The sequence below is a fragment of the Perca flavescens genome, chromosome 12 (assembly GCF_004354835.1).
Source record: "Perca flavescens isolate YP-PL-M2 chromosome 12, PFLA_1.0, whole genome shotgun sequence".
Classification (NCBI taxonomy): domain Eukaryota; kingdom Metazoa; phylum Chordata; class Actinopteri; order Perciformes; family Percidae; genus Perca; species Perca flavescens.
In genome coordinates, this window is record NC_041342.1 from 223151 (window position 1) to 250079 (window position 26929).

Sequence of the window (26929 nt, forward strand, 5' to 3'; positions counted from 1 at the left end):
AATTCTGACTTCAAACGCAGAACTCAAATAAATGTTTCCACATGTTGCCCAGTCCTCTTCCGTGCATTTCTGATGAATTCAAAGAGGAAGGAATGCATTTTGATCACTAAGAGCAGCTAGGGGGGATTCTGTGTGGATTGCTTTCCCTCCAACCTTCCTGTATAAGCCATCCATTGTGTGTGAACAGGTTTTCCCCATCAGTCTCAGCACATGGATGGATACTGCTCCAAGAAATACACAGACCTTTTGACAGGAAATGACATTAACAATTAAATGTGTAATGTAATTTGGACTGAGTGCCAGTAGGTGTCACTGATGAGTCAATGCCCCTTTAATTTAACCGCTCACTTGTAAAAAAGTCTGTGTATTGTTTAAAAATCTTCACCTTCACCTTGGATCCTATCACTGATCTGACGTTGATCCATTTCAGATCAGAGCTGAACAGGAGGGAAGAAAAAATGAAGTTCTCTAACCACTAATTAAAATTTTTCACATTTCAAAAACTACCTGAATATATCATTTTAATATAATTTAGCATTTTTTCACACTAACACTTTTAACCTTGAGGTCACTCACTGTCTTAGCATACGTACTTTCATTATGTTTCCCGGTGGGATCGGATGATAAAGATGAAAACACGAGCGTCCGACACCAGAGGTTTAATGTATTGTTAATGGAACGTGTTGGGTGTAAAGCCGCCCACATGTGATCTGCGGCAAAACCACGAGGTAGGGAGCAGAGCAGAGAGGCAAAGCCCAGCGCAGGAACAATCAGGAATTGGTTGAGCCTTGAAAGGTCAGCGTCATCAAGGTCAAAGTTAAAATAATTGAAACTTTGAGCGCAGTGCTTGGTGGCAGTTCCGAGTGGTGCTCGACACCAAGGGTAGTGCTGCACCTAGTTGGGCGGCCCAGCTTTCCCCATAGGAAAACAATGAAACGGCCTGCTCAGATCATGTGTAGGCGGCTTTAAATCAATACATTTCATACCAACATCATATTTTTTTTGTGATCTAATTTTTCTTTTATTGACATTTGTTTTCATAACATGTAACAAACAATGAAACAAAGCATTCTCAAAGTAAGTGACAGTCAGTAGAATAGATACTAAGAGAAATCTGTGAATGTCACCTGATTATCACCACAACACATCAGCGTTTTTCTGATTGGAATTATTCTTTCCCTTGGATCTTCATTTAATCTCTCTCCATTTTATCTCATGACTTTCATCTAATGCTGTGGTATTCCAACTAGAGTCCAACCAATATGTTTTAACTGGGATCGGTTTTATTTATATTGATATTTTGTATTGGCATTAATATACTGTATGCAGACAAAACAAATTGTTTTATAAGCTGCAAATTTTTGTATATTCAATCTACGCAATTAAAATATAGTATATACTTTTATTTAAAATTATAGTGGATATTTAAAATAATTAAATTTCCATTTTTCTAAATGTACTTGTATTTCAGAGTTTCAGTTCTGTTTCAGTTTATTCACATGTCAACACATTATTAAGACACTATTTTGAAAGGTACAATGTTCCTATGCAGGATGCACAAAATGTCGCACAAATAAGCTACTAAACGTTTTTTGATGGGAGGGATTGCCCCCTTCCCATTATTGGACGCTTACTGGGCTTGTTACCAGCATTTATCAATTTCTCTTCCATGACCAATGAAAAGCAAAGAAAACAGGCTACACCCTCCTACAACCGTGATGGCGGCACCTGATTGGACAAATGCCTCACTTGTTGGTTCAGAAAACAGACCAACATGGCGGCCCGTTTGGCTATTTTCATTTATTTTACAACCATAGTTCACCGAAATTCAGAAAACATTTTATGTGAGAAATAAGCTGTGCGGTTGCTCAATCTGTCTTCATTCTAGATTGACAACGGTCAGTTTAAAAGATTTTCTTGAGTTTTCGAGAGGCAGCGAGTCAAGCTGGACGACCCTGATTTACATAAAGTACCCTGGACCTCAACTTTGAGCAAATGAGGAGTGAGCAACTCAACGGCCAGTCTTTGGAAAGTTACCGTGACGCTACCAGAATGCGGACATGTACCTTGAGAGAGATAATTAGCAAAAACATGTTTAGTTAAATATAGTTTGCAATCAGTATTGTATATCCTTATTAGATGTTTTTTTAACTGTAAAAATTAATAATTCCAGTATTTGTTGGACTCTAGTTTTGACCTCATGTCCAGGTTTAAATGGGGTATGGCATTAACCATTTGATCATCCATGTTGTCTCTCTGTCTGTTAAATCGTGTCCCAACGTTTGGTGATGCCGGCGGTCCTGGTGTCTTCTGTCTTTCTCCTAATCCTCCTCCCTGCATGCCACTCTTTCCCTAATAACCTGCTGGTGTTTGTGTGTTTGTGTGTGTTGTTTGCTCTCTCCTGCCTTGTCCCTGGGGGAAAATCAAAGCGCAATCCATTAGAGTTCAACCAAGCGGGGCTGAAGAAGGCCTCGGTCACTAAGGCCATCAAGGTAATGCCCTGTACACCCATATTTCTCTGACATCGAGGAGGGATACAGGGGAACACAGTGACAGGTGTTCACACAGGTTGATATATTCACACATTCAACTCCTATTTGTACAGAATGGCCAGAAGTATGTGGACACCTAAATATCAGTAACAGCATACATTCTTCTGGATTCAGATGTTGAACCTGGCTGCAGGGATTGGCTCCCATTCAGACACAAGAGCATTAGTGAGGTCAAACACTGATGCTGTGGGATCGGGTCTGGCTCACAGTCGGTATTGGATGGGGTTGACATCAGGGCTCTGTGCAGGCCAGTCTAGCTTTTCCACACCAAATTGGGAAAGCCATTTCTGGCTTTGTGCACAGAGGTATTGTCATTTTAAAACCGGGCACACAGTTGTAACCACAGTGTGGTCTAAACTACCATTGTATGTTATAGCAGTAAGATTTCCTTTCATTGGAACTATAGGGCCTTGACCAAACCAGGATAAACAGCCCCAGAACAAAAGTGTCTGAATACTTTTGGCCATATAGTGCACTGTAGTTTAAAGTAAGCACAGAGATGAAGTCATTTAACAATGCCATAAATACAGAATGTCTAATTCTGAATTTTGGTAGTTTAGTGTGCATTAGTTTACTACGGACGCTTTTTGCTGTAATATTGACATATCGCCCATGTACATTTTAAACAGTTGTCTAGTTCGTAGTTTCTACACTTTCACACCCAAAGTTCACAAAACTCATTCAACATAATAAGAAAGAAGCATTTAGAGGCTCTGTGGCCCATCTCAGTTGCTGAAACTGAAGTTACTGACTGTTGTTTGGAAACCAACTCCAATAATCATGTTTGTGTACTAAAACTGTGCACTGTGTCTAACAATGTATGTTCTAAATAACAACTTAGTTGACCAAAGAACACTTACACTTTTCATTCTGAAACTATGAATTGATCTTTTCTTTAAAACTAATCTGGTGTGTTTTTCAGACTTCCTGGTTTGGGGCCATTAAAAACTTTTACTTTTCCCTCTTAACTTCATCCCATATAAAGTAACACATTTTGCCATCAGGTGCTGAAATGTCTAATACACATTTTCAAGTTTTTTTAGAGATAAATGACATGTTAAGTTTTGTTATATTACGCAAAAACAGTTCAGCTAAGCCTAATCTTGACCAAAGCAAAAGTTATAAATGCCGCTGACTCCATCACAGCATCTTTTTTTTATTTGTTACTAATTGACACTGGCTGGCCAGGCTTACAAACATTTTAGCTGAAGCTAACGTTAGCTCTAATGTTGGAGGCATGGGTTCATACATAGGCATGGCAAAATGTCAAAAGACTATTTTTCGAGCAATCAGAAATCAATTTTGAGAGCAGAGTTTCCCTGCAAGAGCGTGTATGCCCTCAGGCGCTCGCAAAGCAGACACTTGCAGGTGCGTGCTGCTTAGTTTTATACGTGCAGGTGCCATTCTTTCCCTCTCCCTAGTTTTGTTTCACGCACTCGCAAGATATAAACCTGACGCCATATCATTCTTTCTTGTTTTTGTAAAACCAGTTTTTCTTCTTTTGCAGTCTGGTAAAAAAGTGACCAGCGTTCCAAGTCCGTTTGTCCAGTTCACAGTGGGACACAAGTCCTACGAGAGCAAGGTGAGACCAAAGTGTGATATGAATCTTGTGTTTTCCTCATATCTCAAAAAGCATTGGAGCATCTTTTTTTTCACTTTGGGCAGAACAGGCTAACTTCCAGTCTTTATGGTAAGCTAGGCTAACAACATTGTTACTCCAGCTCTGTACCGAACGCACATACGTGAGATTGATATTGATCTTCCAATTACACCCGCATAATAAATTAATAAGTGTTAGTGTATGTCCCAAAATGTTGAACTATACTTTCAAAAACAATACATTTGAGAAAGCTAAAAAATCTACCCTCCGCCTACAGACTATATGTTAGCTGTTTGGTAAAGCAAGCAGATGATTTGAGGTTAGTTTGTCTAGTGAACATTACATTGGCTGCTAAGACACTTTGAAACTGTTGAAATTTGGAAAGACTTTGACTGCAAAAGGTTGGTTAATTACTTAAAGCTATCAAATGTCTCCTAAAGCAGTTAAGTGCAGCCCCTCGCACATTTGGTGGGAGACTAATATTGTAATTACTAATAATTGCAATTGGCTGGCTCTGCATACATTTTGGTATTTTCACAAGACATAGTGCCATTTTCACAAGACTTTTTTTCCTCAAAATAACTTCAATTACACAGATTTTTACAGTTGCAGTTGGCCGAGTCTTTGAACATCCCTTGATATGTTCCTCGACCATTGTGTTTTTCCTTCCCTCTAACTCATCTCTTTTGTGTCATCTTCCAGACTAGATATAAGACCAATGAACCTGTGTGGGAGGAAGTATTTACCTTCCTAATTCACAACCCCAAAAGCCAAGAATTGGAGGTTGAGGTACGGAGGTGTTGTCTTTTGTTAGCTGATCATTTTATTGATGCTCCAGTTTCATGTTTATAAGCAGTTAAATCTTGACCATATGAGTTGTGACTCACAAATATCCCATTAGCATCCCATGTTTTTGTACGCTGTGTGTTTTAGGTGAAGGATGAAAAGCACGAGTGTTCGATGGGGACGTTATCACTGCCTTTGAGTCGCCTGCTGGAGGCAAAAGACATGACGCTGACCCAGCGCTTCCCTCTAAAGAACTCCGGACCAAGCTGCACCCTGAAGATGAAGATGGCTCTGCGGGTAGGAAGACAATCTGTAGATGATGAAAACTATTTGTGGTTTGTCATGGCGCCATTAGATCAGCCTGCAGGGGTTGCCAAAGTGGCTTAGCTCCAAGCATTTAGAATTCTATTTTTTAAATCCCAAATTGGGATTCCCAAAGTGGCTTCAGAAATTGTCCTTTTACTGGAAAGATTATAATGAAGCAGAAATTGTTTAATTTTTTCTCACCTTATTTTGGAAAAAAAACCAGTAGTTCAAATAGAACATGGGTCTTAGAAAAGGCATAAAAGTAAAAAATATCATCTCTCAAATTCAGAATGATAGTTGGTTATGACCTCATCATCATTCTTGTAAAACTGTCAACCTTTGTCTCATTTTCTTTGTACATGTTTTATTTCAGGTGCTGTGCTTGGATAAGAACACTTCCTCATCCTCAGACTCCACCCCGTCCTCCCTACAGGTCCACAAGAACAGCTCCTCCAACCAAACCCCACGGCCCTCTGTCTCCTCTGACCCTGTGCCTTCCTCCTCCACATCCGACACCCCCCGTTCTTCCTCAGTGTCAGCCCAGGACCTGCTCAACCGGCGGAGGGAGGCCGACGATCCCTTTAAGTCTCCGGGAAGCACGGACTTGGGGCAGGGTGGAGGAAGAGGAGGAGGTCGGGGCCTGGCAGAGACCGGAAGGAGCACCTCCAATCTGGCTATCTCTGGGTCCCAACAGTACCTGGTTGGAGGCAAAGAGCCAACGCCCAGCATTGCCTCAGACATCTCCAACCCCTTCGCTGCTCAGGAGCTGCAGCAGAGACTCCAGCAGCTGCAAAAGTATCTATCAACCAATCATATATCTATTTATCTGTCCATCTAATGATTATCTTTCTAACATTGTGTAGAACACATTTTTCTATATCTTTGTCTGTGGAAAATATTTGTAAAAACTACTGAAAACTGATTAACTAAAAAACTTGCCCACTGTATGGTGACCGGGAAGAACTTGAACCAGAGATATCTGACTTTGAGATCCCGGAAGATTTATTGAGATGCCAGATGAATGACAGTTTGAACATGAAATTGACTATGAAGTTGCACGTGAAGTGTGATGTGATTGTTCTGGGTTACACACATCACTATAAAAAGTCAGAAAACTGGACCTTTTCTACCGCCAACCCAGATTTACCCTGGAAATCTGAACAATCTAGACATGAGTCTCTAGTCTGGCAGGACAGGGAGGTAAATGATAAGGGCCACGGGCGCTGGTAGGGGTCCTGACTCTGTTGTCTGCTCCAGGTGTAATCTGGGAGATCCCTCCAACTGGCCACAGTGCTCGGGGTAGCTGTGTGAGCTGGTGAGTTCTTTACTCTCAAGGTAAGCAGATGGTGGAGTCTGTGGCCACTGTTCTGGTGCCTTGCGAAGAAAGCACTGCCCCTGGTACCAGCAGCTCTGTACTCCTAGTTCAACCAATTTTGTTCCCCTGGTTGGTATCATCTGCTGGACTGTTGGTCGTGTCTATGTAACACCAGGTTCTGCCTTCAGTCAATTCCTGTATTTTGACCACGAGAGTACCCATGTAGACTTTGAATTGGCAGAAATCCAAAGAAGCCAAGTGAGCACAGTATGGGCAGAGTAAGCTCTGTGGTGAGAACTGAGGCTAGCTGGGCACCTGTTAGAGCGGCACACAGTTCCAAACGAGGGATAGTCTGCTGTTTTCTTCAGAGCTACACGTGACCTTGTGGTAAGGAAGGCCACCTTGACCTCAGTTATGAGGTAGGCTACAGACCTGTTAGCCTTCTCCGAAGGATCGCAGAACATGTAAATGTCCTTCAGGCTGTTTAGGGTGTCCAGTTCAAGGCAGCTGTAGCCTCTGGGAAGGGTGATGGGCAGAAGCTCAGACAGTTCCTTCTCTCATTCCTTCCAGGCCTGGAGCAGGTCATCGCGCCACTCTCTATGCTTTGCCCAAAGCAGTTGCACCATCACCTTTTCTCTTGTGGTGAATGGCACCAGATAACCAATGGGGTCATATTTGCTTGCTTATACCTTGTAGATGGCGCTTAAAGTGGTCGGTCTGGGTTCTGAGCTATTAAGATTGGCAGTGCCAATAAAGTCTGAGTGCTGACTCATGACCATCTGGCTGGCCCTGCGCTATCCAGAGTTCAGAACTTTCTGGCCTGGCATCTGAGTAAAGGTGGCTGAAGACTGCTCCTCAGTTGCTTGCCCACTGGCGCAGTTCAAAACCCCCTTCTGCCAGAAGCGCCTGCAGCTTGTCCACTAAGGCTTTTGATTCCTCCTCAGATGACGTGTTTAGCCAGTCCCAAGTTCTTTGGCCATGAAAGGTCTCTTGATCTGGTAGAATCTGCATGGCTGGGATGCAGGAGACAGAGTTAAAGACACTACCACTCCATGCAGGACCTGGAGAACCTGGCGCACGGTTCTGAGGGGCATGTCCTCAGGTTGGCCTTCAAATCCAAGGTCACGGACAGCCACATGCAACAGAATTGTCCTCTCTGAGCCGTCGTCCAGGACAGAATATGACTCCAAGGTTCAATCTCTATTGCATAGCAATACGTTTCTGACCTTCAACAGTACGTTCCGTACTCCATGTTGTCTTTGCTGTGTTCAGGAGACAGCATTCAACCTGTGGGGCTCTGTCTTGGCCCTTTTCTGCCATCCTGTTCAGCTCTTAGAGGACGAGTTGTCTCTTGTTGCAGCTCTTGCAGGTCATCTTCAGATCACACTCTATTGCTCTGTGGGCTTGCCCACAGTGCCAACACTTGTTGATTTTGTCTGTTGTGAATATACACCATAAGAAAAAAGAAAGTGATACAGTAAGGCTGCCGTTTTTCTAATAAATCCCATGAAAAGACCAAAACCTGACTCTTCTGCCCTGTCTGTGACAATTGGTTCCAAACCCATTGGTTCCTACTGAAGATGTAAAAGTAAAGAAAAAAAAGGATCACATACATATTTATTTAAAAACAAAGGCTCAGTGATTTTCTAAAACAGCTGGTCACTGTAATTTTGATCAAACAAACAGTAGAAAAAAGTACTATTTAAAGCGGCGGATTAATCCACATTTGGTGCTCTAGTACGTTTTTGTGGCAGCAGGGCGGTATATGTGGGATTGAGTTAAAAAAAAACTAGTGTGTGTGTTCATGGTAATGAAAGAAAATGTGACCCAGTGCAACAGTGTGGCACAGTGATGTGTTTTTAACAACAATGGAGCTCTATGGCACAGAGGAAGAAGATAGATCAGGCTGTGATACACCCACAATACCTATTCTTTGAGAGGACATTTCTACAGATCTGAAACATACCTGACTGCTCTTTAGTTGTAACTTCACACTTTCTCACAACAGTCATAATACAGGATTAAACATGAGGTGCTGTTTTTTGTGTTAACCCCACTGCGCTCTCTCTCTCTCTCTCTCACTCTCACTCTCTCTCTCTCTCTCTCTCTCGCTCTCTCTCTCTCGCTCTAGTGGTTCGGGCCCGAGTCATTCCCAGCTGGGTGAGATCCAGCTGACAGTCAGACACAGCTCCCAGAGGAACAAACTCATTGTGGTCGTTCACGGCTGCAGGTACGAACAAATAAGAGCAAGGAGTTTCTTCCAAAAATACTCTCTGTATTGGGTGAATGTTTTAAGTAATAATCATTTGTTTTACCGCCACAGAAACCTGATAGCGTTCACTGATCATGGCTCAGATCCTTATGTCCGCCTCTACCTGCTTCCTGACAAACGGAGGTCGGGCAGGAGGAAAACTCACACATTCAAGAAAACCCTCAACCCAGTATACGATCAGACGTGAGCCCCACTGTTCTGCTTTCACATGTGTTGTTAGATAACTTTATTGTTAAACAGTTTTGTTAGTTTTTAGCGGCTGAGTTGTAAATGTGCTGTGTGCTCTTCCTGTCTCTGCCTGCTCAGGTTTGATTTCAGTGTTTCCCTCGTGGAGCTCCACAGGCGGACTCTAGATGTCGCAGTGAAGAATGGTGGAGGTCTGCTCTCTAAACACAAAGGCCTTCTGGGAAAGGTACAAACGTTAGCTGGGCTGGCATATTCTAGATGTTAATTAAACCCTGAGGAACTGTCTTGAAGTGAATGTATTTTAACATGATAGAATTATTTGTTTTCATGATGAATTCTTATGGATTTAAATCTTGAGTTTTGATGATCTGTCAGTTAGATTAAAAACTAAAATAGTGTTTAATTTGCAAAAACATCTACTCTGGATATGACAAGATTTTTTTTCTTGTAATATTTTAAATCAATGCAGTCATTTATATTAAGTCTTTATTTCTGTCAGTGAAGAAAACTGCTTTTTTTCATCAGGTGCTGGTGGATTTGACCCATGAGGACAGCGCTAAGGGTTGGACACAATGGTTAGTCTTTGATTTCACACTTTTCATTCATAACGATCTGATAACACAACAATCAAGTGAAACCACTCTCACAAAGCTCACTTTTAAGGTATCAGGATCAGAATCATTACCAGGTGAGCACCAACCACCAAGGCAAATTACTCTTAAGTGTTACTTACATAAATCCTATTCTGATTCTGTAAGTTTTCACATTAAAAGAATTTTTTAGTGCAAGCAAATAAAATAAAGCAAAGTATTGCAACAGTCAAGAGCATAAAAATAGAATTATGGCCATTGTAGGAAAATAATAATAATCATGGAGCCAGGGAAAGGGGGTTAAAGTCGTTATTTCATGAGGAAAAAACTTGGATATTCTCTGGGATTAAAGTGGCTAATTTAGAGAAGAAATTCACAAATTTTTTTGTTGGAATATTATCCTCTTTTCCCTCGTGGCATTTTTAAATTTTTTTCCTACAATGGCTCATTTGTTTGGGATAATGAACAACATTAGTTACAAACAGATAATAATAGTATTAACAATATTTACCAAATATTACATACAATATTTTAAACGAAAGTGCCAAGTAGACATAAAACACTAAAGTACTAAAAAAAAAGGAACCAGTGAGAATCTCAGTGCTCCGTGATAGACAGCGTTCAACTCTGCAGAGAGCTGGCAGAGGCATTCATGTAGACAATGTCACCATAACCTAAGAGAGGAAAGAATGTTTCCTGGCATTAAATAAAAAACAGCATTTCTTAAGAAAGAAAAACCCTGATTTCAACTTCACTTTCTTTAATTCAATTCAATTCAATTCAATTTTATTTATAGTATCAAATCATAACAAGAGTTATCTCGAGACTCTTTACAGATAGAGTAGGTCTAGACCACACTCTATAATTTACAATGCCCCAACAATTCCAACAATTACCGTAATTCCCTCAAGAGCAAGCAGTGCGACAGTTGCGAGGAAAAACTCCCTCTTGGGAAGAAACCTCGGACAGACCCAGGCTCTTGGTAGGCGGTGTCTGACGGGCCGGTTGGGGGTGTAAAAGATGTTCGATAAGTAACTCAAAATAAAGATAATCATCAATAAAAATGCCTAGGTATTATATATATATATTATATAGGCTACAAACTGGATAGGAGTGCCTTGTGTGCAGAGCCGTGCGTGCGTGTTCTTGTGTGCCTTGCTGTGTGTGCATGTGTTAAATGTGGACATACACCCTTTGTCCATGGTGCTGAAATACGTGCCAAAATAGCCACATAGATAGTTGTATTATATTTTGGTGTTAAGAGAGTCCCCTTCTTCCTTACTCGCACTCTCGCAGTGCGCGCTAACATAACCATGTTAACGGTGTAACAATTTTTTTATTTTTGACAAACAGGAATATCATTTTAGAGCACATCAAGTCAAGAACAGGCATAAAAAAAATAGTGAATGAAAAAAAGAATGAGGGAAAAAACCGCCATGATTGTAAACCAGGGAGGCAGGCGGGAGGCAGGCGGGAGGCAGGCGGGAGGCAGGCGGGAGGCAGGCGGGAGGCAGGCGGGAGGCAGGCGGGAGGCAGGCGGGAGGCAGGCGGGAGGCACACGGTCCCACAGTTGCCACAACCATTGTGAAGGTTTTGCTTGTGTGCATGTAATAGACGGGGGAACTGCTGGCATCATACCCTTTGTTTTGTCAGCATTTAACACCAGTTTGAGATGGAACAGGTGCGACTGTATAACGTCAAATGCGGCCCGCAGATGTTCAAAGACCAGGGCAACAGTGTTTGCACGACAATAAACAATTGTCATCGGCATACATACTGTATGCATCATTCTACCCAACATTGTTAACATTAGTTGTGAAGGGAGTGGGTCCTAAAACTGACCCTTGCGGCACACCTTTGGTGACACTGACTGGATGCGTGTTTAACTGGACGAGAGACCGTTAAGATGCACACACTGCTTATGACATGAAAGGTAGTTTACAAACCAGCCAACAGCCTGGTCTGAAAAGCCTATATCCAGAACCTCTGACATGATCTACAGTATTGGCTTTGGAAGTGCAGCACAGTATTTTTTGGCGTTCAAGGCATCCACAACATCATTTAACAAAAAACGATACTTGCAATACCTTTCGGTTCTAAAATTACAAAACACAGACGATGCCCATTTTTTTGAAGCGCCGTAAGCGCCGATGCCAGTGTTAGCAGCATCGGTGCTGCGCCTCTTCCGGAACTGATGGGGGCAGTATACGCTTCAGTGTTCCAGTCAATACATTCAGAAGTAGGAGGTCACCAACAAGCCAAAGTCACGCCCTTCTACTTATGGGACATATCTTTAGAAAAAATATGAACGAGAGTCAACGGAGATAGATTCTACCCGACCTAAAAAACTGCACGTTCACTGTAAACTCACAGTCCTCTCTTCCTGATTTACAGCCCCCCCTCTCTTGGCTTAAAATAACTCACCGTTGTCGGCTATGGTCGCTGAACAGGCTACACGTTGTAAACAGCCGTGGCCCGCTTGCCTGGTCCTCCAGTAAAGTTAGCAGTTAGCAGGGTTAGCATGGTGGCGTTAGCACGGATCACTTTACTGGCTGTGTCTCAATTGTTTTTGTGAGTAACCAACTCAGGTTACTCTAGCTATATAATTCAATGTGAGTACATAAATGTTAAAATGACATAAAATGCCAGTCCCTTGTAGCCGTGATAAATTAGCCTGAAGCTAATACTTACCTGTTCAGGAGGAAATCAGCCAACTCGCTGTCTTTTTGGGCTCTAAGCTGTCTCCATCTTTCAAATACATCTCCAGTGTTTACCCTGGGTTTATAATGTCTCTGGTCACGCATCTGTTAGAAACCCTGTTGTTGTTTTTGCACAGTACCTTTTGAAAAGATGCCTGGAAGTCTGGAATGTGTCTGGGGACACTAGTAGTTGCACTATGACCATTAATTGCACTTTATTATGTTGTTCTATGCTCTATTGCACATGTTTTGTATGTCTTGTCAAGCCATTTTGATATTTTTCAAATATTTTAATAAAGAAGTTCATATTTCAAGTTCAAGTACATGGAATCGTGTTGTTTTACTGGTATTGACACCGAATACTGAATTATTGGTATCTCGACACCCCTACATTTAACAATTTAATGGAGGCAGTTACTGTGCTGTGTTGTTTTCTGAAGCCAGACTGATGGGGAGATAAAACATTAATAGACCACAAGTACTCTTTAAAGGAGAACTCCAGGCAATTTTTACATTAATCTTGATCGCTATACCTATGTGAGTGCTGTCTATAGAAAAAAAAACGAGCCGGATTGGTGCTAGCAACACGGAGGTGCTGCAGCTAATGCCCAGAGCTCCCACTTAGCTAAAACGGCAGTTATGGGGGCATAAGATAAAGAGTGTCTTTGTGCCTCTTAACAGACACAAAATGCAATTAAAATGTCTGTGCAACATGAACAGGGCCCTTACATGACAACAAGATGCGTTTAGCAACTTGGCCATTGTTTAAAGTCACCTACCCTGTTAGCTGCTAGCTGCTAGCTGCCGTCTGGGATGAGTGAGTGTGTTCATGATAAGTGTGTTCGGTAATAATCATCACGCAGCAGTTCCGTGTGTATTTGTAGCATATATATTAGGGATGCACCGAATATTCGGCCACCGAAAATATTCGGCCACCGAAATACTTTTATCACCGAAACAATACGGCCGAAATGTTGTGATGACGCAAACAGAAACCGCGACCTGCACGTGTGTCAGTAGCCTAACCGTTCCACCTGCAAAGCGTCTCCTAAGCACGGACCACGGAGTGAAAACAATGAAAAGTACGCTCTTAGAGTCGGTCAGCACACGTTTCAGTAAGATCTATCCAGAACCTCTGCACTTCATCGCGACTGTACTTGATCCGCGTTATAAAGACCATTACTTGGATGCGGAAATAAAGCAGAGCCCACGAGACATGATCCAGGCCGCGATGGATGCAGAGAACCCGCACGGAGACGGAGCGCGCACGGAGCAGGAGATCAGAGCGTAGAAAAAAAGACTCGTCTCGCTGCACCAGATGAGGAGCATGCACCCTTGTTGTCTGATATGTTCAGTGAAATCCTGCAAGAAAGGACCTCAAATAATAATAATAATAACAATAGGTAACCTATTCTATTCTTAGGCTACTATATACTGTATGTGACTATCAGATTGTAGCCATATTTCTGCTAGATATTTTTTTAATTAAACTTTAATATTAATTTATACAATTGCAATGCCTTGATTTCAGTAAAGTTAGTACACAGTCATAGCCATAAATGCAATGGTACTAATAATTGGCATAATTTCTTTCGGTTTTCGGTCTTGGTTTCCTCTTTTTCGGTTTTCGGTTTCGGCCAAGAATTTTCATTTCGGTGCATCCCTAATATATATCCATTTTGTGTGTGATCCATCTGGCGTTGGTGAGTAGGAGTCTTGTCAGCGTTGATCGTTGTGGTTTCCTTAGCCGAGCTAGCAGGCCCGGCCGGTGTCCCTGCTTCTGCTTCCTCCCCGCCCTCCTGGCTTCACGCGGCCGACAACAATCCAACGAGCGCCCGCTGGTCTGGTGGATGTCTTCCAGAAGACCGTTCAAGCCTTCGCGGCGAAAAATTGTATTTTACTTCACCCTCAAAAATAGGTAATTGAGCACTGTTGTGGTTATGACCATATTAGTGACTATGTAACTACAAGGAAACGGACCAAGTTATGTTTGTGCCCTGTACAGTAAAATAGTGTTTTAAATGGCTAGCTGTAGTCTCGTAGTCCCGTGGGAATTCCGTTGTAGCTTGAAAAAGGTAAATTGCACTGTGCAGGTTGGAGGAGCGTAGTGTGTGAAGAGTGAAGATCGGAGTTGTTTGGGTTTGAATAAATAAGGACGACCATCAAACTCAAAAGCCTCTTCCATGTCTTCAATATCTTCTTTATTCTCCATAGTTCTTCTCTTGTGAACAACTCCGATCTTCACTCTTCACACACTACGCTCCTCCAACCTGCACACTGCTGTTTAACTTTTTCATGCTACAACTGAATTCGCACGGGATTTCAGCGCGAGACTACAGCTAGTTGTCTAAAACACTATTTTTTAAACCGAAATTTCTCATGATTGACAAGGGTCCAGGCCTAGGCAAATATTGACTTTTGGTCATAGTGCCCCCCGCTGGCAACAGGAAATGTGCCTTATATGACAAACATCATCCGATTTACATACAAAACATATAATGTGTGGTCTACATGTGATACTGAGCCGCCACCTATACTTTAACCACGCCCACTTACTCAAGCCACACCCCCTTTCATAACATTTGAACCGTTTAAGGTAGAGTCTTGTGTGAGGTGTCAATGAACTCAGCAGGAAGTTCCTTTTTTTATTGGTAAAGGTTTGCCCCGCCCCCTATGCTTTGGCCACACCCCCTTTCACAGCTAATGAAGTGTATGACGTAGAGTCTTGTGTGAGGTATCATTGAACTCAGCAGTGAGTTCCCTTTTCATTGGTGACGATTTGCGGTGTCTGAGTGCCGCGCAAATGCACAGTCGCAAGGAGCGGCGTCCGCCAGTAACCCCGACGTGCGCAGAGGCGCGAGGGCCCGTCCATCGCTGCTCGCAGCTTTAATTTATAAGTTGAGATAGAAGCTGCACTAATGACGCTAAGGTGTCAGAGCAGGCAGAAGGGGGTCTGTAACAGGCAACAGTTAAAAACTGACCACCAGACAAATCAATACTTGTAGCTAAACTTTCAAACTGCTTAGACACAGATGTAGAGAGCAGGACTTGTGCGGGAACACTGGATTTAACATATATAGCCACACCACCCACTTTTCTTGGACAGTCTGAATAACAAATATTAGACCATGAACTGCCACATCTCTATCCTGTATAGTTTTGGAGAGCCAAGTTTCAGAAATAAAAATAACATCAGCACATGTAACATGTAAGACATGTAACCCAGACATATTTTTAGAATCAGGTGTATTACATGCAGTGGAAAGACCAGGATTAGTAAAAGCATAGCAACTAAACAGTTTGTGTGATCTTTGTAACAGAAAGGTAACCACAAGAGTTGATATTGTGGCATAGGGCCCCTGTGCTTATTATCTGAGCAGATGTACGAGGAGAATAGCAGATATCCAAAACTAGTCGAGTAGGACAGTCGGATCGAACAATATTCACATGCAGAGACAGTCCATAATATTGCATTCCCAGTGATGATGTTCGTTACTAGCCATGGGTGAGCAGTGTCCAAATTGCCGACATCATAGCCACTGAGGCTCACTGCTGTGATAAGACCGAGAAACACAGGAAAAGTCAGAGCAGAGGTGGAGGGAAATGCGGATGGACATCCTCTTAGCCGACATGTTCACCCAGTCTATCAGCTCAGTAAGATCACATTTATACTGCACATACAGGCTTGGCCTGGTAGCCTGGCTGCTGTTTCTGCTGCTGATATATGCTGTCGTATAGAAAATAAATACTACAATAAAATATGAAAAACTATACTATAACCAAGTATGTACAATATAGCTGTTTTAAAATTGGAAGTGCAAAATATGTTTGCAGGGGATGTGCAAAACTTCACAGTATAGCATCTCTAGTGAAAGAGTTCTGCAGAAAACTGATTTAACAATAACAACATGATAAAAGAATGTGCACCAACATAACGAGGCGACATCATATGATGTAAAGAAAACACCAACTGTGAGCCATAACGTTTTTTTTAAAATCATTCTTTGTTATGGAAAATTAGTTTTAGAAACGTTTTTTGGTGGTCTTTGAAGTAGAAAAGTCTCTCTCTTTTGAGAATCAAAAAAAAGTTTTTTCTAATAAAAAAAACATATGCTAACATATGTTTCACTTATAGATATCAATATGAAAATGTTTGGTGAAAAATGTTCTTATCAAAACTCGTTAATTTATGTGACCTAAATATGACATTTCGGTGACCAGCTGTTGTTTTTTTATGTCTCTGTATCATGTCATATTACATGAATATATTAACACATAACCATCTCCATAAAGTGCTATTTTCAAGGTCAGGAATGAACCTTTAAGCCTGAAAAATGTAATATTATTTTGAGGTGATACCTGCAGCTGTTTCATTGTACTGCTGCCATTTGTTACTGAGCAACTTCCAAACTGTAGAGATCCAATAGATTGAGAGGAGACATGTCTGGCTGCAGGTATAATCACTGGCTACATATCATGTTGTCATGCTCAGCTGCAGCACGATGTTTTCAGTGTCACAGTTGCTGCTCCAGGTAGAGCAAATGAAGTACTTGAATCCTTTGAAAAGTTCTGCTATTTGCTTGCTCAAACTCACTGGTTATGAACTCTGTGATTTGATTGAAACCCTGCTCGGGGAGTTTGAATGTAATACTAAACACTGACGTCAGAGCCAGTTAAAGGAAAAGGACGAAGCTCTAGGAAGGAAGTTTTTTAAAATGAAAGCCTCTTTCTCCTCCTGCAGGTATGAGCTGAGTGAAGATGGCCTGACGAAGCCTCACCAACTATAGACGGCAGCCATCATCGTCATCATTACTACCATCATATTGCCACATTTAAGTTTACAGTATGGCTTTTATTTTTTCATTATTCTATGTGTACAAAAATAAATAAAACAGCAGCTTTTGACATTCATTTAATCACATCAGTCGCAAGGCAAACCTCCCCTTTAAGAAGTTAAAGGCTGATAGACTAAAGGGAGTTTAGGACATGTAAAATACTATGTTACATAATGTACTGCTGTGTAAGTCTATATTTCATATTAATAGGAGAAACTATAGCATCTGTAGAGGAAGACAATCTATTTTTTTGCTGTTGCAGCAGTTTTCTGCATAAAGACCATGTACAACTTTGTAAATATAAAGGATGATGCTGGCCGAAACAGATGGTGCCTTCTAGAGATAAGTGAGAGGTGTGGGCTCTTATTTGGCCAAACGATTTTTTTGTCATTTTATTTTATTAATTTTAATTTTTTTTAAATGAAAAACATTCTGTACGGAGATTGAAGCGGAACAGGCAGGTGGTCCTGAGAAAGACGATGAGTATTTAACATTTAACCCTCGTTGGTTTTGCTAATGCAGCTTTACTTTGCTTTATTCCACTGCAATGTGTGTATTAACAAAGTATTTTGTTAAATCCAATACAAGTACCATTTTTTCAGTTCTTTTCCATCTGTCAATACACTTGTTACACTGAAATAAGGTCATTGTTAAGTCTTACCTGTTCTGTTTTTTTTAAACTGAATATATTTGCACATCAGTGTGTTTTTATCTATTGGGGATCATTTTTATTCTTAGTTGTAATTTAAACATTGCCTAAATTCCTCGTTTTTTTAGCAAGTCATTTTTATCTTAAATTAACAATATAATTAAAAATGTAAACATTAAAGTGCCAAGTCTTTAAATAATATAAATAACCTTTATTTATGTTGTCTTTCTTCCTCCTTGTGAGAGTTCGATGAGAAGATGTTAAATATGAAGCTACAGCCACGAGTTGGTAAGCTTAGCATAAAGGCTTGAAACAGGGAAACCGCTAGCTTTAATATGTCTGAAAGTTTCAAAAAATCTCACAGAATAATACATTCTATTTGATTTGTGGTTTAAAGTGTTAATTAGTGAGCTTGAGAGGTGATGGTGGATTTTACTTTTAGACATAGCAAAGCTGTTTCCAGTCGTTCTGTTGAGCTAAACGAATCTATTGCAGCTGGCTTTATATTTAACAGAGAGTTCTATCCATCTTCTCATTCTGCTATCTGTAAGAAAAAGAAAATAAGGGTATTTTCCAAAACTATTCCTTTAGGTAATTGGTTGATATCACGATCATTTTCGCTACATTCATTTTGAGTTATGAATCAACATTAGTCTTAACTAACTAACTAAAGTCATTTAGTGTCATTTTTAACATGTGTCTGATTTGAACAAACTACCTTTTACTACTACTACTACTACTACTTTTACCTTTTGTTTGTTTTGGTAACATACACTTTTTTTCATGCACATTAAACGCTGCTTTGCTTTAAATCACGTGTATAAAGGGATGAAATCAGTAACCAATACATAGAAAACAGACTCCTTTGTATTAAATAAATACATATGTTGTCTACGTGGCCCTTCAAAGCCAAAGAGTAGCGATCTAGTGTTGATACAGAGGAGGCTTGTGTGACCTTTGACTTTCAAAACCCAAATACAGATCTTTGCAAGCATCAAGAAAGTATTTTACACATATGTATGTAAACGGTGTCTTTTAATGTGTTTTATTGCAGCTGTCTCCCTCTTTGTCTTGACTTTGATTTTGTAAGAATCCCACTGTGTATGTAAGACATTGGACTAGAGAGCTTCTCTGGATGGTGGTTTGTTGTCTGTCATGTTAATTTATCTTGTGCCTTAAGATTCACAAGACCATGTATAAAGAGAACCAAGACAATGCTCCAACAGTTTCTTATGTTTCAGAATGTCTCCTAAATGTCTTTTATTAAAACAAATAAAGAGCTTTAGCTGGCTATAGCAGCATGAAGCTGTGCAGCACTGTGGCATCTGACCACTCTATTTTTATTTATATGTTATTGGCTGGTGGAATTTAATTCTTGATATATCTATATAAGGTGATAGTAGGCTGATTCTGTAATTGTCTTAATGTCTGAGTGTTTTTTTGCTTCAAATTATTTAGTCTTTTGTTTAACTTGAGGACATTTTGACACATCCAATTGTTAATTTAAATTACTTTAGTGTAGCTTTCTCAGTTGTATGGGTCCATGCCTGGTGATATCGTTTTATTAATCTGTGTGTCATCTGTATAACTGTAGAGATTGATGATTGCTCCTCCTACTGGAATATTTTGATGAATCATTTCCTCCAGATATTGGTGTCAAGAGACAACACACACACACACGCACAGTACTTGTCATCTCTTGCTGTTTGTCATAAATAAGAACTGTGCAGGTGGAGAAAGAGAAAGTTTGAGAGTATGCTTCTGACTGGTGGCATGTGGGTTTTTTAAATGTGTGAGACTATGTGGGTATTTCTATCCTCATAAGGACCAGATGTCCTCAAAAATGAGCTGCTGGGCAACTATTAATCACCCCACTCTGAGCATTTTGTACAGTATTCCTGCAGCAGAATATTACATGGCCTCAGGTTTGCTGTGTGGTTATTTGATTAAAAATAAATTCACCAAAATAATGTTCTTTAACCTACATGGGATCTCCTGAGCATAAAGTGAGCTGTGGGCCCTTTTTTGATTACCTTTTGGTGGTTTATTATAAATTATAAATGCAACACTTCTGTTTTTGCCCCCATTTTTCATGAGCAGAGCTCTACGTACCCAAAAGGCTTATTTCTCTCAAATATTGAGCACTTCTCCTTTGTCCAGATAATCCATCCACCTCATAGGTGTGGCATATCACGATGCTGATTAGACAGCATGATCATTGCACAGGTGTGCCTTAGGCTGGCTATAATAAAAGGTCACTCTAAAATGTGAAGTTTTACTGTATTGGGGGTCAGAAAACCAGTCAGTATTCACCATTTGCCTCATGCAGTGCAACACATCTCCTTCGCATAGAGTTGATCAGGTTGTTGGTTGTGGCCCACTCCTCTTCAATGGCTGTGTGAAGTTGCTGGATATTGGCAGGACCTGGAACACGCGGTCGTATACGCTGATCCAGAGCATCCCAAACATGCTCAATGGGGGACATGTCCGGTGAGTATGCTGGCCATGCATGAACTGGGATCTTTTCAGCTTCCAGGAATTGTGTACAGATCCTTACAACATCATGGTCGTGGATGAATAGCACAACAATGGGCCTCAGGATCTCGTCACGGTATCTATGTGCATTCAAAATGCCATCAATAAAATGCACCTGTGTTCGTTGTCCATAACATACTCCCGCTTATTACAATAACCCCACCGTCACCATGGGCCACTCGATCCACAACGTTGAAATCGGCAAACCACTCTCCTACATGAAGCCATACACGCTGTCTCACTGCATGAAAAGTGGGATTTTCGTCAGTATGTGGCACTGTAGATTGTCGTGGAACTTCAGGTTTACGACTGCACACGGCAATTTACAGGCAACACCGAAAACTGCTGTAAATTGTCGGAAATTGACGTGGGCCTTGCTTGGCAGTTGTCCCCCCATGACCCCCCCTCCCTCTAAGGGGTCGTCCACACGGAAACGTTTTTTTGTGCAAACGCACATGTTTTGCATCGTTTGGGCCGACCGTCCAGACGAATCCTGCAGACGCACTGCCTGAAAACGCACTTTTTTGAAACCAGGTCTCCGGGTGAAAAAATCTGAAAACGGCTCTCGTTTGGCTTCGTATGGATGGTGAATACGGATCCGTATCGAGCTAGTGTTAGGTTTAAAAAAGTTAAAGCCAGGCTATGTTTGGAAAACAATGTTTAATGGGGCCTGCAGCTAAATTTAATCAAGTAACTACACTAATCAGCATGTGACTGCCTTACCCAAAACCTAGCTTCTAAAGAATTAATCAGGTCATGTCTGACATTTAGCATATGAAGAAGACTCATTGTCCCCACAGGAAAGGTAACTATTGTTGTCTCTTTTTGGGGAGCCATCCCCTGTTGAGCTAGACGTGATTAGAACAAAGGAAATGCATATTACTGTAGAATCAACACTTCCATGACAAACAACTTTAGTCTGTGACTTGAAATTCAGAGGTGGGTCCTTACCCTGAGAGACAGGAATAAATGTGGGAGCAGGAGAAAGATTCAACACTTCAATCTGTGACCCCGCAAGGGAAGCAGTTGGAGTCCGCTGTTTACAGTGTATTTGTTTGTCATGTCACATGACTGTTTTTATGTGACTCCGCAAGGAGAGCATGAGATCAGTCCGCTGTCAGCTGCAGTGTAACATTTGTGTTTTGACTGTCGTTTTCACCGTGTTGTTTTATTAAACCTTTTAGTTAACTTTCAATTCCCCCAGCCTCTCCTCCTTCCTCCAGAAATCAGAACGAACACGTCTTTTTTGAATTTCTTAACAATTGGTGACCCCTGACGTGGATTTTTGGAGGACAAAAGGAAAAAGGCAAATTGAAGGACGGATCATGGTGACTTGCTGAATTTTCACATGGGCCCAGACAACTGAGAGGTGAGCAAAAAACCTGTTTTTATCAAAACACTGCAGAGCTTATATAGGAAACGTTTTAGATGTGAAAATTCAGCAGCATCAACTGGTAAGTCTATTAAAATCTGTAAAAGTAATTGATAAAAGTAATGCCCAATTGAGGATTATGTTGAGAACGATAAATACAAAAGTAGGCCTATTGTATGTGATAGTGTGTGTTTGTATGTGGTTTTGTAAAGCTTAAAAGCCCGCAAAGAGGGTCCATGGTTAGCCTATAGTGCACTAGAAGTCCACTTTTTTAAGCGGCCAGGTTTAGAATCCTGTAAAATTTTAGTGTTTAAAAAGACCGAATATGAGCCGGCGACAGAGTACCTAGTCTCTGTGCGGTCACAAGAGGTGTAGCCATAGTGTTAAAAAGTCCGATAGAGCCGGCGACAGGAAAAATCATTTTCTTTGTGAGGTCACAAGAAGTGTGGCCATAGTGTTAGAAAGTCCGAATAGAGCTGGCGATAGAGAAATAATTCTCTGTGAGGTTAAAGATAGGAAACAATTAAATATAGGATTGTATAAAGGCTACTGTCAATATATATTTTTTTTTAAAATAGAATTGTGTTTGAATTTGAGTCCGCGGCAGCGACTTGCGTGGTGTTTTGTGAAACTGTAAATAAGATGTGTTGAAATTGAAAGCGCAATGTGGTTATAACTTCATTGTAAGATTGTTTTGTTTAAATTGAGAGCGAGCAGCAGCTCAGCGGTGGGCTTTGTGGACATGTTGAGGTTGCGGGAGCAGTGTGGTTGTGGATGTTCGTTTGTGTTGAGTTTTGCATTGGAAATTCCATTTCCTGAGTGGTATAACGAACAGTGACTCCATCTGGTTGGTAAATCATTACAACAGAGCGTCTAATAAAACCAGCTAGGGGTCAGACTATGGAAAATACGGTAAACTAGAGAAATGAAATTTCTGAGGAGATTACATTGTGAATGCTTTATGATTGAAAGGCTAACTGGATGGCTGTTTTGATTTTTGTGGAAAAGGGTGGATCAGTGAGAATGGATGAAATAGTGGAAGTGGATTAATTGGTATTAATGTCTTTGGAAGAGTTGGTGCACCAACCCTGAACCTATGAAAGATGTGGAAATGTTTTCAAGTTTCAGTGGAGTTTCTCAGTGAATGCATGAATGAGCAGCAGTTGAAAATGGGAGCAAAATGTCTGCTCAGAGTTTTTGTGAATTAATGTTTGTTGCTCCAATGTTTCAGGTAGTTGAGATAAGTGCATTTATTTTTTGAAGACAACTGCATTTTATTTTGAATCATCTGTACATTTTTATTTTATTTTTGGTTTTTACATTGGGTAGAATTGTGTCTGAGTGATTGATAAGCCCATTGAAAGTCAAAACAGCAGCTGTTAGAATTTTTTCACACATTCTTTTAAGTCACACTCATGAAACAAAGACAAAAGGTGCCTTTGTTTGAACACTCTCACCGATGCAACTCCCCCATTCTACCTGGGAAGAGAGTTCAATGGGGGGTGGAGATAAATTCAGCAGTAAGGAGAAATAAATTGGGCTACTTTTAAGCAATTTAACATTAGCTACAATTGTAACAAACATAATTAAATATTCTTAGGGGGTTTTCAATGGATAATTTGGTAGATGCATATTTGGCATTTTTGTGCATCTTGACACAAAATTGGTTTGTTTTTCACCAAAAATGATAAACAACAGGCACATGAAGATAAATTCATTATATTTTTAAGCATTCTGATTTTACTGTATCTTCTTCCACTATTTTTTGTTTTGTTGGTTTTTATTCTTTGATGTTGCTGATGATGTCTCTGAAAAATCATTGGGTTGAGAGAGTCAAGGTAGTAGTAATTCCATTGATATTTCTTTATGGTTTGTTGATTTTTTATTTTTTTATTATTATTTTTTATTCCCTAGTTTGTAAATATTTTGTTAAAAAATAAAAAATGGGGGGAGATCTGAAGATTTGTAGAAACTCCTGTGCTGGCCACACAGAAGTGCTATGCAAATCTTCTTCTCAGGGTATTAAATGTGGCACAAAAGAATGACACGGGATTTATATAGAAATTGATTTGCTCAAAAAAAAATAGCAATTTGCTGATCAAGTTTGTCAAAAATGTTTGAAGTAATAGTAAAAGATGAATCACGCAGCCCACATTCCCCCATTGAGAAAGAAAATTGTGGAGTTTTTATTTTTTGTGTTTTTGTAATTGATGATCTGTACTGTATGTTTACAATGGACTCATGACTTTTTGGGATCATTTATTGTGTTATGGACTGAAGCTTTTTGCCCATTGTCTTAAGGACTTTGGAAAACACAAATGACAAAGGAAATTTCTCCTCCATGAGAAATTAATGGACAAATCAAGGACAAACTATCACATTTTTTCTTCTTCCTTGTTTTCACACCTAGACATTTCCCAGCAATGAAAACAATAATATGACTTTTTGCAAGGCAGTGTGTCGGTTTGTCACAGCCATTTTATTCACAGATGAAAGCAGACTCCAGATTCCTGCTGATGAAGTCATTCAGCCTGATGACTTCATCTGTTTAAGGGGTCCAGGTCCAGATCGGCATCAGCATCGCCCAGGGAAACCCCACATCGGTCAACCTCTAACAAGGATCCATGTTCACACTTCAACTTCAAACCCAGCAGAGTGCCTACAGGAACCCAGTTCATCTGACCAGACGCTGACGGAGAGCATGGAGAATCACTGCTGCTGAATTCCTGCGGTGGTTTCCTGACAGAGCAGGGAGACTGGAGTCCCTGCTGACACACCAAAAAGCTAAGGATGGCTTTTTTCTACAGGAGCTGGAGCAAGCAGCACACCCATCCGGTCCATCTTCATGTTTCTAAAAAGGAGGGAGAGAGAAACTGTGGCTGCTCTAAAGGTCTCTGAGAGGGCGTGCAAAGGGCACCAACGCCAACAAGGGGAGTGATGAGAATTGGGCCAGCGGTAAATGAGACCCTGGGCTCCCCTCTGATCTGTCACCAAAAGGATTGTTGACTCCAGAGTTTTGGGCCAATTCTCCAGAAAGCCCACCCAAGGCTGCTAGGGCCTTGGTGACGATGCCATCTGGTCCTGTGTTGTCCGGAATCATACCCATGTATCTATCTAATACTCTGTCTCCGTAGGTGCTCCCAGGCGTACACGCTTCTTCATCACAAAACGTGTTTCCAAACAGAAGACACAAACACAGCAGCTCTAGTACAAACTTCATATTGTCGATTTAATCTGAGATTTTGTCCAAATTTTCAGATTGAACAAGACTGAACAAAGAACTTTTCAAAATCTGGATTTCAGACCATTCCCCAGTCTGAATCTTTCACTACAGAAAGGTCATTGATGAAGACTGTTTCTTTGTGCTCACTCCATCTGAACTGATAGCATATATATATTGAAGTGTGTGTGTATCAGTTTTTAGCTCCTTTGAGATTTAGATCAAACCTAATGCAGTCTTTCCTTGAGCCAGATTAAAGATATTTTCTGCCATAGAATAGATTTCAGCCCCCCTGATTGCATTACAGATTTGAGACAAGTTATTCCTTGTGCAGTATTTGAAGTGCAGTGTGGAAACTTGAATTTGGTTTTGTTTTCTTTGATTTCTAAGATGTTTTCCCTTCCATTGTCTTTACCTGGTCAACAGCTTTAATATCTTCTGATTTAATTAAGTGTTTCTGTTTTTGTTTCAAATGGAATGCAAGTCACTAATCACTGTGAGTAAAACCAGCGAAACATATTTTGTTAAGAGAAAATAACCTTCTTGATACAAGATGAGGAGTCAGATGATGAGGTCAGAGGACATGAATTTCTTTTATAAATTATGATTTAGTTCTTACAACTTTGCTAATGTATACATTTTTGTCATTTTTATGTTTATGTAAATAACTGTTTTCAATAACATTTATAGTGAAATTCACACCTTTTTTAAGGTGTGAAGGGGTGGACTGTTAGGTTTAAAAAAGTTAAAGCCAGGCTATGTTTGGAAAACAATGTTTAATGGGGCCTGCAGCTAAATTTAATCAAGTAACTACACTAATCAGCATTTGACTGCCTTACCCAAAACCTAGCTTCTAAAGAATTAATCAGGTCATGTCTGACATTTAGCATATGAAGAAGACTCATTGTCCCCACAGGAAAGGTAACTATTGTTGTCTCTTTTTGGGGAGCCATCCCCTGTTGAGCTAGATGTGATTAGAACAAAGGAAATGCATATTACTGTAGAATCAACACTTCCATGACAAACAACTTTAGTCTGTGACTTGAAATTCAGAGGTGGGTCCTTATCCTGAGAGACAGGAATAAATGTGGGAGCAGGAGGAAGATTCGACACTACAGCCTGTGACCCCGCAAGGGGAAGCTGCTGTAGTCCACTGGTTACAGTGTATTGTTTTGTCATGTCGCATGGCTGCTAACTGTGACCCGACAGGGGAAGCATGTTTTGCAGTCTGCCGCTGGCAGTGTTTCGTGTTTTATGTTTAATTGTGTTTTGACTATCGTTTTCATCATGTTGTTTTATTAAACCTCTTGCTTAACTTTCAATTCGACCCAAGCCTCTCTTCCTTCCTCCAGAAATCAAAGAACGCGTCTTTTAGATAATTTCTTAACACTAGCGAACGTTAGTGTGCGAACGTTAGCGCGCTAACGTTAGCTCGCTGCTAGCGCGCTGCAATCATGCAAAATAAAAAGCAATCCAACAGCACATTATACAACGTAAACAAAGACATTTTCTTGCGGCGGCCTTTATAAAATGAGCAGTGGTGAAAGTTATTATAGTCCACGGACGTATTAAGAGAAAATTCTAATCTAGCTATTCATGTTATGATGGGAAGTGGAAGTGACTATGCTCTTCTTCTCCGTTTTTTGGTGAATTTCTGTAGCAGAAACAGCGTCACCTATAGGCCTGGCAGATGAAGTAGCGTATTGAGTCATTTACAAGTGGATTTGTTTGGACGCAACTATTCTTGAAACGAATCCAGGGAAGACGGGTAAAAAAAGATCGTTTTGGTACGTGTGGACGGGGCCTAATTCTAAGGGAGGCTTTCACATGTAAATGAAAATGCTGTGAGCTATACAAATGCAAATCATGGTAGCAGCAGGGGGAGTTTTACCCCAGGTGACATTTTTCTAAAAGGTATTAACTTAATTTTAAGAAAATCTCTTAAAATAGATCAGACTCAGTATAGCCTAATTGTAGACTCTTCAATTTTAGCTTGAATTGATTTATTTAAT

The 26929-nt window shown here is 40.6% G+C and overlaps 1 protein-coding gene across 2 annotated transcripts in view; it reads left to right on the top strand.

Moving 5' to 3' along the window:
- The window catches only part of esyt2a (extended synaptotagmin-like protein 2a), a 105135-nt gene extending 86024 nt beyond the window's left edge, over positions 1-19111 (top strand). Inside the window, exons 15-24 of one of the 2 annotated variants that reach the window (XM_028592643.1) lie at positions 2430-2492; positions 4060-4134; positions 4855-4941; positions 5086-5235; positions 5618-6039; positions 8691-8789; positions 8883-9014; positions 9138-9243; positions 9543-9592; positions 17048-19111. In XM_028592643.1, the coding sequence (XP_028448444.1) occupies positions 2430-2492; positions 4060-4134; positions 4855-4941; positions 5086-5235; positions 5618-6039; positions 8691-8789; positions 8883-9014; positions 9138-9243; positions 9543-9592; positions 17048-17093 (1230 nt within the window). In that variant the 3' untranslated portion in view covers positions 17094-19111. The remainder of the gene's footprint in view (positions 1-2429; positions 2493-4059; positions 4135-4854; positions 4942-5085; positions 5236-5617; positions 6040-8690; positions 8790-8882; positions 9015-9137; positions 9244-9542; positions 9593-17047) is intronic. The other variant, XM_028592644.1, reaches the window with a different exon arrangement.
- Positions 19112-26929: the final 7818 nt, after the last annotated feature.